We start from the raw sequence: 13,275 nt of genomic DNA on the forward strand, positions 1-13,275 counted from the left end.
CAATTTCCAGGATGGCCACATGGGCTATATGCAGCCCACAGGCCTTGAGGTTGACGCCCCTGCTCTATTGTATCACTTGGGTCAACATATTTATTTTTTAAAAAAAATATCAGCATTGCTTTACCTAAAAAATGAAACTATAGTTAGGAAAACAAAAACAGGCTGAACCAATTTAGCCAATTGTCAGTTTTACTTCTAACACTTACCTCATAGACCAGTACATAAAGTTGTCTCCAACAGATAAGAGATACATGCACCACAACAAACATTTTAGATGCTAATACAGTACATGTTTGATTCAAACAATGCAACATGATCTGCAAACTATATAGGAGATTTAAGATTAAATAGTAGCTAGTTCAGTGCCTGTCAAGCTGTCTTAACTTGTAGTTCCATTATGAATGAATCCTGCATGCCATATGCATTCTAAATGAATACGATGGAAATCTGTGCAGTTTTAAAGGATATAATTGGCATTAAATATAAACATTGTTAATTTTAGACATGGAATGTACATTTTCATGCATCATTTCTAGGGAGTGCAAACATAAGAAAAGGATTCTTCAAATGTTCATCATGCCAGCTATCTATTCCCATCATTGCAAAACTTAAAAGGGCACAGGCCAATTTTCTTCTTCAAGGACTGTACAAGAAGATAATCCTGCATTTGTGCAGCTCCTATTCACTTCAACAGTTTCTTGATAGATCATGTTCCAGTAGTTAAATAAACCTATTCTAAACACAGATTACACTTGTTTCAAACATTACTTCTGAAGAATACAAATTTGGCTCCTGAATTCAAGGAATAAGATTTTATTTAAGCATGTGAAAAGAACCCTTTGGAGCACTTAAAATCCTTTCTAACAGAACTCTGCAAATTATTTAAGAGAGGTTGCTCAGAACACATGTAAGCACGTGTTAAAGCAGCTATACCTTTTAGGAACTGTTCTAGATGTTCTCCAGCTGGAAGCAGCTGCTTTAAAGATTTGATGTTTCCTATGGGCTCCCACCTGTTCCAAAGCATCCCATTTAAAGGATTTTTCCAGTTCTCCTATCTAAATCCTGACTTTTAAAAGGGCTGACAGAGACTTATGGGAAAATCCCAAGCATGATAGAAGTGCAGTGGCGTTCATTGCATATGTTCCTTGGGTCTCAGGAAATTCTGACTTTGAAATATTGACAGTCCTAAATTTTGTGAGTCTCTTGTTTATTTTGCAGATGTTCCCTATAAAAAAAAATTAGTGGAGGCTTGGATAGATAGTGCAAAATGGGGATCACAGCTCAAATGGAGAAATTATATGGGCCAATATTTGCAGTACCAATAGAAGAGAAAGTCACTTGTGTATAAATAGAGAGCAAACTCCATCTACAGTATCACTGATGATGTTACCTAGTTGATAATGAAATATCTGAAAGAAAATAACCAAGCTCAGAGAGTATCAAGGACCCCATAATATATGAAGTCTTGAACCTTTGAGCATTCACATTAATAAGCCCCACTAAACATGAAGCCAAGAGTGTCCCAGCATAGACAGTGTTCAGAATTCAGGATACTCTACATTTGATGTATTTAAATGTTCTGTTTGGTTAGGACAGAATAGCCCTTGTTCCCTAATGTGTTTTTCAAAATAAAGAGCAGCTGGTAATACTTAGCAAATATTGCTTGTATACAGTCCTTCTTCCCAGAAATCTTTCCCTAGATGATTCTAAGAATTTAGATAGGAGTATTTTTTTAATTCTATCCAGCAATCCCGTGCAGTCTTGAACCTATATTTGCAGTGGAACAACTTATTTTTAAGAGCTTTCCAACAGATTATCTGAATACTATTAGTTTCCAAATAAATATAATCATTCCCTCCCCAAAGTGGTTTTTTACCACTCTGCAGAAATCAGCTAAAGATATTTCCTATGCCTTCATGAGTTTGATCCCTGTAGTTCAAACTTGTAATTCAAAGGGGGAAAAAGGCTATATGGGACATTCAGATTCAAATAAACAAAGGCTTATTTTAGCAAGCAGGAATATAGGCAAGTCAGTAATTGAATAAGCTGCTTTGCATGGCAGGCTACTGGTATTTTTGAGAGTCACTTTACATAATGGATAATAAGAGCCACTAATAGGTGCTGAGATAGAATTGGGGAAGGATGTCAAAGATTATCAAACATTTTCCCTGATAGATTTTAGCTGCTATTTAACTGAAAAGAACAATCATGCTATGAAAGTCAATACTGCCCAAACTTTGAAGGATCTTTCTTGAAACCAGTGGGGCAGCTGTATATTTTAACAGTGGTTCTTCTGAAATACTTCTATCCCTGAGTCTATGTTGCCTGCTTGCTTGAAGATTACACATGTCACAGTTGCCTATGTTAAAAGTAACCATAGGCAACTTGGTGTTTTCTAGATGTTTTCAACTTCAACTCCCATCCACTCTGGAATGTAGGAATTGTCAAATAGATCTTGAGAATATCAGGTTGCTTCCCCCATGTTAAGAGAATTGAAAGAGAATCAAAATCTTTCCCAAACTCTCTTCACAGTCAGCTAAATAAAGCCCATTTTTAGACTCTCCCTAAAGCAAAATTACTTCTATTTTTTTCCCTGTATGTAATTGCAGTTACAGTGCAACTTTGAGACAAGAAGAAGGGAAAACGCACAGCTGTGCCCATATTACAGACATTTCCAAAAAAAAAACCCATACGTAGGGTTTTTCATCTATCACATAGCAGGCACATGGGAGTCCATGAAAATGACAGGACCCTGTTTCAGTCAAGCAGGTTGTTGTCCACTTCATGCCAAGGACATAAGTTCCACCTTGCTTTTGCAGTACATAAAGAGTGAAATATGGAAGTTGGAATTGCAAATTCTCTTGAACCAAGCCTTATTCTTTTTTCTCCCACAGAGAGGTTTTCTTTGTTGGTTGAATTCATTCAATCACTGAAAAAAGAAAGATAAAATTAAATCAGATTTTTGATCTTGCCAGCTGTAACTGCTGCTCCTTAAGTATCTTGATCTGAGAGGAAATTTAACAAATAAGTATATTGAGCAACAGTCAAGGCAGGTATTTATCCAGTCAGTTAGCAACAGATCAAGGGTGGGATAAGAAGGGTAAAAAAATAACTTTGGAAGTAGAGACTTTCTTTAAAAAAATAAAGTTTCAAATTACTAAGTCATAATGAAATCTTATGAACAGTCTTGCTGTCCAATCATGTGTTGTGGTTAGCCGGCAGCAGGTGCAGATGGCTGAGGAGAGTGATGACTCTGATGAGGGGTCAGGACCATCAGGGAGTGGACTGCTGCCTTCAGAAATTGTGGGGGCTGGCAGCAGTGATGAGGAGGTTCCAGAGGAGCCTGTGCCTAGTTACTCAGAGGAAAGAATAATTACAGCAGCACAGGCGACTCGGGAGTAAGGTTGCAAGGTAATGGCCCCTCCTTCAAGAGGATAAAAGCCAGGTTTGGAAAAGCATTCTTTGCAGAAAGCAAAGAAGCTTTTAAGCTCAACTGGTCTTAGTTCGTGTTTGGAGAATTTTGTAAATTAGTTCTTATCTCTGGGTTTTTGGCAGCCTTGACAAACAACTTTTTCTTGTCGGAGCTAATTGGTGGAAAGCAGCCTTCAGAACAGAATTCGTTATTAAACCTTAAAAGGTGGGGGCTGCTGCCTTTGTGTTTGCTCTTTGAGAACCCGGTTGGGTCAGAACATCATGTTATATTGTAATGGATTAGGCATGTATAGAACATTGTTGAAATAGGGCAGGCCTTTGATCCATGCCTGGACTACCAGATAGTTTTACGGGAAATAAGGATTGGGGCTCAATTACTGCATCAAAATGCACCTTCGTTATTCATTATTGCACATTAATTAGGTATCTATAACCTTAACAATACAGCTAATAAATACACAGATATAATAGGCATCCAGGAAAAAAAATCACAGGGGAGCAAAATGATCAAAGGTTTTAGAACTCAAATCATAGGATTACTGAAATGTCAGATGACTTGAGAAACAGCTGGCCCTCAAGAGAAGAGCTTCTTTATTGTATGCAAGAGATCCTAGAATGTCTCTGGCCTCTGATGATATAGGAAACCTCTGGAGGACTATCTATGGCCGTCATGGTGAACCTATGGCATGCATGCCAAAGGTGGCATGCAGAGCCCTCTCTGTGGACACGTGAGCCATCGCCCCAGCTCAGCTCTGCCACGCATGCGTGCACATGCCTCCGGCCGGCCAGCTGTCTTCAGGTCGCTGCCATGCATGCAGGTGGTACGCACATGCATGCACAAAGGGGCACATGTACTGGGTCAGAGCGCAGGCGTGAGAATGTACACACATTGCATTTTGGGGATGCGTGGGCTTTGGGCACTCAATGCCAAAAGGGTTAGCCATCACTGATCTATGCAGATCACGTGAAATGAGGTGAAATATTTATAGTTCTCTTTAAGTATTGAAAAAAAAAAAGATAGTACAAGCAACCATGATTTGGTTGGGAATAGGCAGACTATAGCTTAAAGTTTTTGTAGGCATCATCTTCATCTTTTTGTCTACTTCTTCCCATCCTGGTTTGAATTCATAGATTGCCATATGGAAAAGAAGAGACTTGGTGGAAAAAGGAGGGTGGCAGGACAAGCTTTCTAATTTGGTACCACACAAGTAACCTGTCTTAGTTTCTCCTCTACTTTTCCTGAGAAAATGGTGCTCAGTGGTAAGAATCCATCTAAAGGAAAGAGAACAAAAGTGAAGCTGGCAATGCCCCTTCAGGTGTAGGGTTCTTTCTATGTGGCTGGCTACCCTTGCATCATAAGTTACTTTTGCCTTTGGTGTGCAGGCGGCATATCTTATTAGTTAAGTCTGAAAATTGAAGTATTATGTAAGCAAGGTGCCCCAAGGTACTGGCAGCTACAAGGTTAGCGTTGCTGAGCTATTTGGAGATTGACATTCTATGAAAAAGAATCATCTTCTGAGAAATTTTAAGATTTTTTTGAGTTATTATATGCAGACTCCAAGTATACCTGGAGAAAGGTTGTACTGACCTTGGTCTCTTTTCAGCTCTACAATACCATGGCAGTAGTACATGGTTACTGGCTGATCACAACCTACTGGGATGGAACAGTGTGACAGTATCTAGTGGGGTGATCCATTTTCCATTTAACACTTGAATTTGAATAAAGTTCTTAGATGAGGACAAAATTGATTTGTTTGAAACACTTCCTTTCTAAAAGATTTCCTGGGCATATCTGGACATTTATAAACCCTGCTAAGCTCTATCTGCTGCTAAGGAAATAGAAATTGGGATATATGGCAAGGGGCTCCAGCTCCAAGAGAGGGAAATACTTTCTAGTTGGATGTTGCAAAGAAAAGGAAATAGATGCATTAGTTTCAGCTGCTAGAGAATTATATTCTGTATGTTTTAATTCTACATCAAACTAATATAACAATTAGATAAAAAATATCTGTCTATTGTTGAACAATTCTAAGAGCATTTAAGAGCAATTGCCCATCTCAACTTGTCCGGTATTAATAAATGTATAGAAAAGCAGGGGATAGAGCTGAATTGCAAAACAGAAACAGTTATTTATAATTGTCTTCCTCCTATTGGAAAAGTCTATTGCACTTTAGACAATCTGATTAACACTAATTCAGAAGATTAGGAAATATGCAAATAAGTTTGGATTTTTTTAAATGAAAGATTATTTGATTCAAATTTATTCAAATATAAAGATATTATGGCTTACAATGCCATTCAGAACCTTAAGAACCTGATGTTTTCCTGTGATATTAATACCTGCTAACATTATTTATTTGTTTGATTGGTACATTTTTCATTGGTCAAATTAAGGCTTGCATTGCACTGCTTAAGAAAAGGCAGCGCATCTTCCAAAGCCAGTATTTTTTTTTAAGCAATGCTGTTCTCTATTAAAAACACTGAAAAAAATAATTTAAACACTAGCGTTGTCTGAAAAGGCTATTTTTAGTTAGTACCTGCTGTATTTTATTTCACTTTATTTTTTGAAACAGATTATATCACAACAGAATTATATTACTAAGTCTAGTAATATTACAGACTAAGAAATGTGTAAAATCAGAAATTTTGTTATTTGTGAAATAAAAGCATAAGTCAGTAGTACAGATTTTATTTCTCTTCATTCCCCCCAAATTGGAACAAATGAATTTGCAAAAAGAGATTTAGCAGAACTTGCAATACCGTAATAGTGTGTGCGCATAAGAGTGGAAGCTTCATAAACAGTGGCATAGTTAAGCTATAAACATTCTGAATAAACTTAATTACTTTATACACACATAGATTTCCATGCCATTGATTTAGTTGGAAATTATTTCCAAACCAATACGGGTAAGGTTACTTATTGCTATAGTAAACTTATTTGTGATTTATTAGACCTAGTACTTCACAAGCAATACTAAGAATGTGATATACAACTTTCCAAAAATTGCTAACAGAAAAATAAATTTATCTATTTAGAGCTGATAGGCAGATTGGCATCACAGTTCATGCATTCCAGTTTTTCAAAGAAGAACGTGTTTAATATACTTCCTGCACTATCACAATATTTAGACTGAAGGTGATACTATGGTTTGCAAAACATCCTTCCTTATAAATGTGCAAAGACACATAAAGTCATAGCCATGCACAAGTTAAAACCATAAATACAATTGCACAGATGTTATTACTTGTGAACATTAGCTAAGTTTTGAAGACTAAACTTACATAATATTGTCTCCAGCTTGGTGAACAGTTATGTCAGCCTCCCCCCTGGAGGTCTGAAGATGTATAACCTCTCAACTGAAAACTAAGGCCATGCTGACTTCAACAAAGTTGTTTTAAAATCAGATACTATTGCTAAGCATACTTATTTGGGAGTAAGCCTACCACTCCACAGGACCTACAGCTTAATTCTGTTATCACAGTATTTTTCCAAAAGTATGTGCACCTAGATCCTTGGTCTAATTATTGCAGCTTAGATACATTAGGTACAATTTAGTCAAAGTAAACACTTGGAACGCTACTCTTTTTCCACAGATGGGTTGTCACTGAAACTCATGCTACATTATGGTTGGATTCATGTGTTAAACCACCATTGGTTTAATCATAATGTGTTGAATAAATGACAATTGACTGGGTTCACATAAGCTGAGCATCAGTGAAACATTCCATTTTAATTCAATAAAATACGTGTTTTCAGTTCAAGATTTCTCACATGCATCTGGGAATAATTCCCACTGAGTTGCCAAAAGTAATGTTTGCATAGATTAGAAAAAAAAAGGTACAAGTGCCCATTATTCAGCAGCAAGATTGTGTTCCCAATTTCAGCGATTGCTCCAAAAATCAGTGTCATTTAATCCTTTATCTTTCCACTTAAGAGTTGTTGTACAACCACTCCAAAGTCACAACAGGTTGTGTAAAACGAGATTGCACTTGCAAAAGAGATGGTAGTTCAAAAGCAGTTTAACCAAAAAAAAAAAAAGTGAATTATTATAACTGCATTTTTATAGCCTGTTTAAAATTAAACTACATTGATGACATGCTTCCAAACAATTCTTTTTTAAAAAAAGTTCTCATATTTTGCACAATTTTTAATCGAAAAGGAAAGAATCTTTATCGTGTTGGGGGCTTAATTTCCTTATTATAAGAGGACAGCCTGCTCCAGCAAAACAGAAACATTTATTGACTTGTTTAACAGTGCGAGCTCACTTCATATGCAATTTATATGAGATGAGAATTCCTTAAAGACACTAGTTTTCATATAAATTGCAAATGCTTGTATTTTTTTTTACCATAAGCCAAACCATACAAGTGGTTTGTGCACACAATCAAGGAGAAAGAGCAAGCATTCAAATTACTGATTTACTTAGCTAAGGGATAGGATTTTCCCTTTTTGCATGCTTGCTGTTTACTTGCTTGTCTGTACATGTCCCTTTTCTAAATATGTATGAAATCTATAAACCTTTTCACAATTATGAAGCACAAAAACGACCTTCCAGCAATCAGTAAAATGTTTGTCTCAAAAAAAAAAAAAAAAAGTTGAGGCAGTCTTTGTTGAATGGTACTTTTTAATATATGCTCACTCTTTGAAAATATCAAGAGGAGGAAACAAAGAGGGAACATTCCTTATCTGTTTGGGTGCTAAGAAATATCCAACCACAAGCTGGTAGTGAATTGCAAAGGGAAGTAGCAATGGCACAGACTGCCTAACACCATGCACCACGTTCATAATAATAATAATGTGAATATTGTGCAGGGACGCATAATTCTCTGCACAGGTGAAGTTTCTGGTGTCTAGGTGAAAAGGGAAGAGGAAGCAGGTAGGGATAAGGGAAAGAATTACAGTCTACATTTCATGCAGGGCTATTATGCATCAGGCCCATTTCCCCATAGTACTTCTTCAGACATCTGAGTTGGAGTTCTGGCTTGTTAGCCTGGGATCTGTGTTGATCTCGTACCTGTAGTGATAGCCCTCCATGTGGTCTCTACAGGCATCCCTGATGTTATACATCCACTTTTTGATCCCCTTTCGGTTCAAATATAAAACCAGGAGGAAAATGGCACCAATGAGGGCCAAGACTATCCCGAGGAAGACGTAAGAAGTCTGCAGCGGGGTCTGGTCGTCGATCAGAAGGGAGCAGTCGAGTTCTGACACATTGATGCTCACCAAAGAGCGTTCTTGCAACTCCCGCGGATAGGAGCACTTGAGGGACCCTTTGGCCTCCACCTGCTTGCTCTCCTTCAGCCACTTCACCAAGTCCTCAATGTGGCAGTCGCAAACCCAGGGGTTACTGCTGAGATTGAGGGACAGCAAAGGGAGGCCCTGGAGCTGCTGGAGGGTGTCGTTCCTCAGGGTCTTGAAACTGTTGCTGCCGAGATTGAAGCTGTGCAGCTGTTGGAGGCTCCCGAAGAACACGTTACGCAAACTCACCAGGGAGTTGTTACGCATGTCCAGGTGCTCCAGATTGGGCAGTGTGGAGAACATCCTGGCCGGAAGATAAATCAAATTGTTATCCGACAGGTCCAAGCGCTTCAAGTTGAGAAGCGTGCCTGCCTGGAGCAGCTCAGCCACCAAGGGCACAAAGCTGTTGTTGTAGAGGGAGCTGCTCAGGTCCAGTTCTTCCAAGGGGCTGCTGGCATTGCCCAGGGCCATGGGGCTGAGCCAAGTGAGCGAACTGTCGCTGAGGTCCAACTGCTTTAGATGAGGCAGCCCAGCAAAAGTCTCCGTGCCCACCCAGCTCAGCTGGTTACCCCTCAGGTCAAGGATGGTGAGCTCCGACAGGGAAGCGGAGAGGAAGGAGGCAGAAGAGAGGTTACGGATGCAGTTATGGGTGAGGAAGAGGCCCTCCACGGAAGGCGGCAGCTCAGACGGCACCTCCGTCAAGTTGTTGTTGACGCACTTCACTGTTCGGGCAGTCTCGGAGCACACACATAGCGCAGGGCAAGGGAGAATTTGCAGTTGTGGCTGCTGAGCCCAAACCCAGCCTGAAAGGACCAGCAGGAGGAACAGCTCCAGCCCCCCAGCTCCTCGTCTCTCCCCACTTAGCGCAGGGGATGGACGGCCCCAAAGAGAGCTCCCCAGCATCACCACCTCTTGTCAGGGACTGTTCTCCTGCGGTGCTCCCTGGGCTGTCTCCGTCTCCAGAGGATCCTTGGCTCCAGCCCTCCAAAAGCAATCTTCGTGGGTCAAGCAGAAAGGCAGAGAAAGGAAGCCTGGACAGAAGGTGGGATTCTCCTGCGTGTGTGCAACAAGGCTGGGACTCCACAGCGGTCTTGGAAGGGGAGGAACAGTCCTAGGAATGGACCAGTTCTCTTTCACGTCCTGCCACCCTTGAAAAAAAAAAGCAGGAAAAAAAAATGGGAGGAGAGGCGTTTGAACCAAGCTGGGATGAAGAAGAGATCGTGCTTTCTTCTCAGATTCTGCCTTCCTGGATGCTGCCAGCACACTCCTCCTTCCCAAGATCATTTCCCCCTTCCCAAGTGCCACCCCTCAAGTCAAACCACAAAACAGCCTGGACTGCAGAAAGAAAAGAAAGGAAAGGAAAGGAAAGGAAAGGGTGGGGGGGGGGAAGAGCAGTCCTTGGATTCATCTCGACTAGTTACAGCAAGTTTTGCCAGCCTGCCTGTGTCTGACAGACTCTCTCTCCCTCGGGCAACCTTGCCCAGTGGGGTTTAATAGCAACATCTCATCACTCTGAGCAAGCAGGGGATAATGGCCATTGTAGTCCAAATGCCTGAAGGCATCTGCTTGGGGTATGCTTGTTTATTAGATCTAATAGTAATTAGATTCCTTTTCTCCCTTTGCTCAGGAACTCCAAACAATGTCTCCAGCGCTCCCTCTTCCAACCCCGCTCCCCAACCGATCTTGTGAGGTAGGCCAGATTCAGAAGTGGCCGTGACAGGCCAAGAGCCGCCCAACGAGCTTCTACTGGCTAAGAAGAACGGCCTTGAGCCTGCCTCCTCTTACTCTCACCGCTACACCACACGCTCAAAGGATTCGCTACGGGGCCAGCAAGTTATACCGTCGGTTCTAGTCCCTTCAGAGGCCACGCTTGAAAAGCAGCGCCTTATAACCCGCGCTCGTTTTTTTACAATTGCCAATGGCTTTTGCTTCCAACCTAAGAAAGTTGCTGGAGAAAATCTGCAACTTTTCGCAAGTCCCCTCCCGTTGCCCCAAACCTAAAGTCGTCGCATTCATTATTCATCCCCCCCACCCGCCTCCAATCTCCCCTTCCAACTTTTCTGAAGAAATAATTCCCTGCCACACCCTAAAAAACAAAGCTCCACGTTTCCGAAGCAACCTTCCCTCCCCCCCCACCCCTTCGCCCGACGGCTACCTCCCATCCTAGAGGAAGGCGAAACCCGCGAGCTCCAGGGCAGCCCTTTGCCAGGGAAAAGATGTGCGGGGCCCGAACCGTCGGGGCCAGACGCCTCCCCCCCCCCACCTGTCCCTTCGGGCGGGGAGGGATGATTCAACCTGGGACTTGACGGGCTCTTCCCTGTGCCTTCCTGGGCCTGGAGGGCGAGGACGCCGAGGAGTGTCTTCAGCTTGCAAGCACGGATGCCAGAAGAGGTTTTCGTCCCGGACCGCGCCGCACTCGCCCAGCCCCGCCGGCCTCAGCTTACCTGCCTCGAGCTTGGGCTCCAGCTCCGCCAGTCCCGCGCAAACTCCTGGACCGAGTGGGAACTGCATGGCGCAGGCAGCAACTTTCCCTGCCTCCCCCCCCCCCCCCCTCCCGGCTTGCCTAGCCCAGCCTCCGCTGCAGGCGAAGCCAATGGCAGGCGAGGGCCTCCGGGAGGCAGCCCGGCTTCGCGCACCACGCCCTCGGGGGAAAGCGGGAGGGCGCTTCTCGCCTTCCCTGCCCGGTTTACTTTGCAAGGAGGCGGCGGTGGCAGGTGGGATCGGTTGTCTCCCCCCGCCCCACGTCCTCTCGTGGCGCCGTGTTTGCACAGCTATTATATCCGATAGCCGAGGGATCGCGGAATACAGGAACACCCCATCCCCCCACACACACCTGCTGAAAGCCCTCTGCACGAACTCAGAGGTCCTCGTGGCAGCGCTTCACGAAGCTCAACTCTGTCGTCTAAAAAGGACAATTATGTGTTGAGCTGGGCGTCCTTGCAACAATGCACAACGCCCTTCCTTGTCTCTTCCCAGCAGTCCTGGGGGGGAGGGGTAAGTTTAAGTTGGCCAAAAAGATAGCTGAGCATCTGATTTCCTGTATTCTTACTCATGTTTATAGGTATATCTATTATCTTGTAAGCGATCAAATAAATTAAATAAATGATTCTGAGAGAGGCACCCAGCCAGCTGTGGTACCCAGGATGCTACTGTCATAATAGGCTGGGCCTTATCTTAACCTGGGTGAACTTATCCTGCTTGAAGCAACATCCTGGCTGGTCCTATCATGCTTTGTAGCCGCAACTTTTGGTAGAGCCTTTAATAAACTAAAAAGTCTTAACTCTGATCAGGGAAGTTTCCTGAGGCTGTGAAGATATCGTACTGATCGAAGACATAAGGCAATGAATGATGCGGGGTTACATGCTGTACTGATTTCACAACTCTTGATCTTTTTGTATTTAGGGAAGAATGGAATAAGGCTGTGATGGTGAACCTATGGCAAGCAACATGGAAAAGGTTAGCCATCACTGGAATAAGGAGCTGTTTAAGCAAAACAAAAACACAGCATCCCTATACCCTGTGGTTGTTGCACCTTAAACTTTACACATAAGAGCTGATTTTCCTGTGCCAGACCCCTGGAGAATTTCTACAAGATCCAGAGATGTGAAAGAAGGTTAAGCTGTAATTGTGGAACCAGTTTCTTCCTGTTTCCTGAAGGACAGAAAGCCCCATGTACTTGCTGCTAACCTCAGCCAATATCAGAAGACAAGGTTTATGCATGCCTGAGATTACTATAGTGCCTGTGTCAACTCAGGACCAAGTGATCCTCCTGATGAGCAATGGTTTGTGATTCCTCTTGCATTCTTTTGACCATGTTTGAGGGGAAAAAACCCAATTTACTGTCTCATTTTAAGATTTTGCATTCATGATTGACTTTTCACTGTAGAAAATGAGTTTACACAAATGACCTGATCGATTGTCACAAAAGAGATCCAGTTCTCTGTAAAGATATAATTGAAGAAACCTCCTTCCTGGTTCATATAAGGGAAGAGAGCTAAGATTTTCTAAGGACATTTAAAAAGAAAAAAAATCAGTTTCTCTTTAAATATTGTTCTCTGAGAAATGAACTGGGGTCAGTTGAGGAAATATTCTGATCAGCCATTTTCATACATACTATTTGGACCCAGCCGCATATTCTCTCATAGATAAAAAAAATAAGATTGGGCATTTTAAATCAATTTCTGAGATCTGCAAATGCCCATAGAGAGTAATATATGTTTCAAACCATAAGTGAATGATTAACAATTAATCTGTGACAGGTGTCCTCTGCATCTCAAACCCCATTTGACAGATAGTTGCCCAAAGGTTGTCTTGCTCTTCAGCTATCTTTAAAAAATGGAGGGAAAAACATATATGCTACTGATCTTTTATCATCTGAAAGTCAAATGATAGCTTGGCTATATATGTGGGTATCAGTTGGGGGGGGTTGAGAGTGGGAGACGGGGGACAATGATTAAATGTGTCGCAACAGAAATGCTGCCTCAGTGTTGCCTGCAAGTACATAAGTGGTAGAGCTTGTGTTATGCTGTCATGACACACATTTCATCATTTTGACAACATCTTGGCTTGCTGCGGATGTCTATTCAGATGGATCCATAGTGAGT

General features: G+C 42.1%; 1 protein-coding gene across 2 annotated transcripts; it reads right to left on the reverse strand.

The window, feature by feature from the left end:
- Positions 1-452: 452 nt before the first annotated feature.
- TPBG (trophoblast glycoprotein) lies at positions 453-11,237 on the reverse strand. Of its 2 annotated transcripts, XM_087914879.1 has the most exons (3): positions 11,116-11,237; positions 8,448-9,819; positions 453-2,929 (listed from the first exon to the last, which is right to left on the reverse strand). In XM_087914879.1, exons 2-3 carry the CDS (start codon positions 9,572-9,574, stop codon positions 2,923-2,925), a joined length of 1,134 nt encoding a protein of 377 aa, XP_087771005.1. In that variant the 5' UTR covers positions 9,575-9,819; positions 11,116-11,237; the 3' UTR covers positions 453-2,922. The 2 variants fall into 2 exon arrangements, with proteins under 2 accessions (XP_087771005.1, XP_026582570.2); XM_026726785.2 differs by lacking the exon at positions 453-2,929 and having other exon boundaries at positions 6,106-9,819; positions 11,116-11,214.
- Positions 11,238-13,275: the final 2,038 nt, after the last annotated feature.

Source organism: Pseudonaja textilis, chromosome 1, assembly GCF_049901715.1.
Source record: "Pseudonaja textilis isolate UNSWEBS1 chromosome 1, rPseTex1.2, whole genome shotgun sequence".
NCBI lineage: Eukaryota > Metazoa > Chordata > Lepidosauria > Squamata > Elapidae > Pseudonaja > Pseudonaja textilis.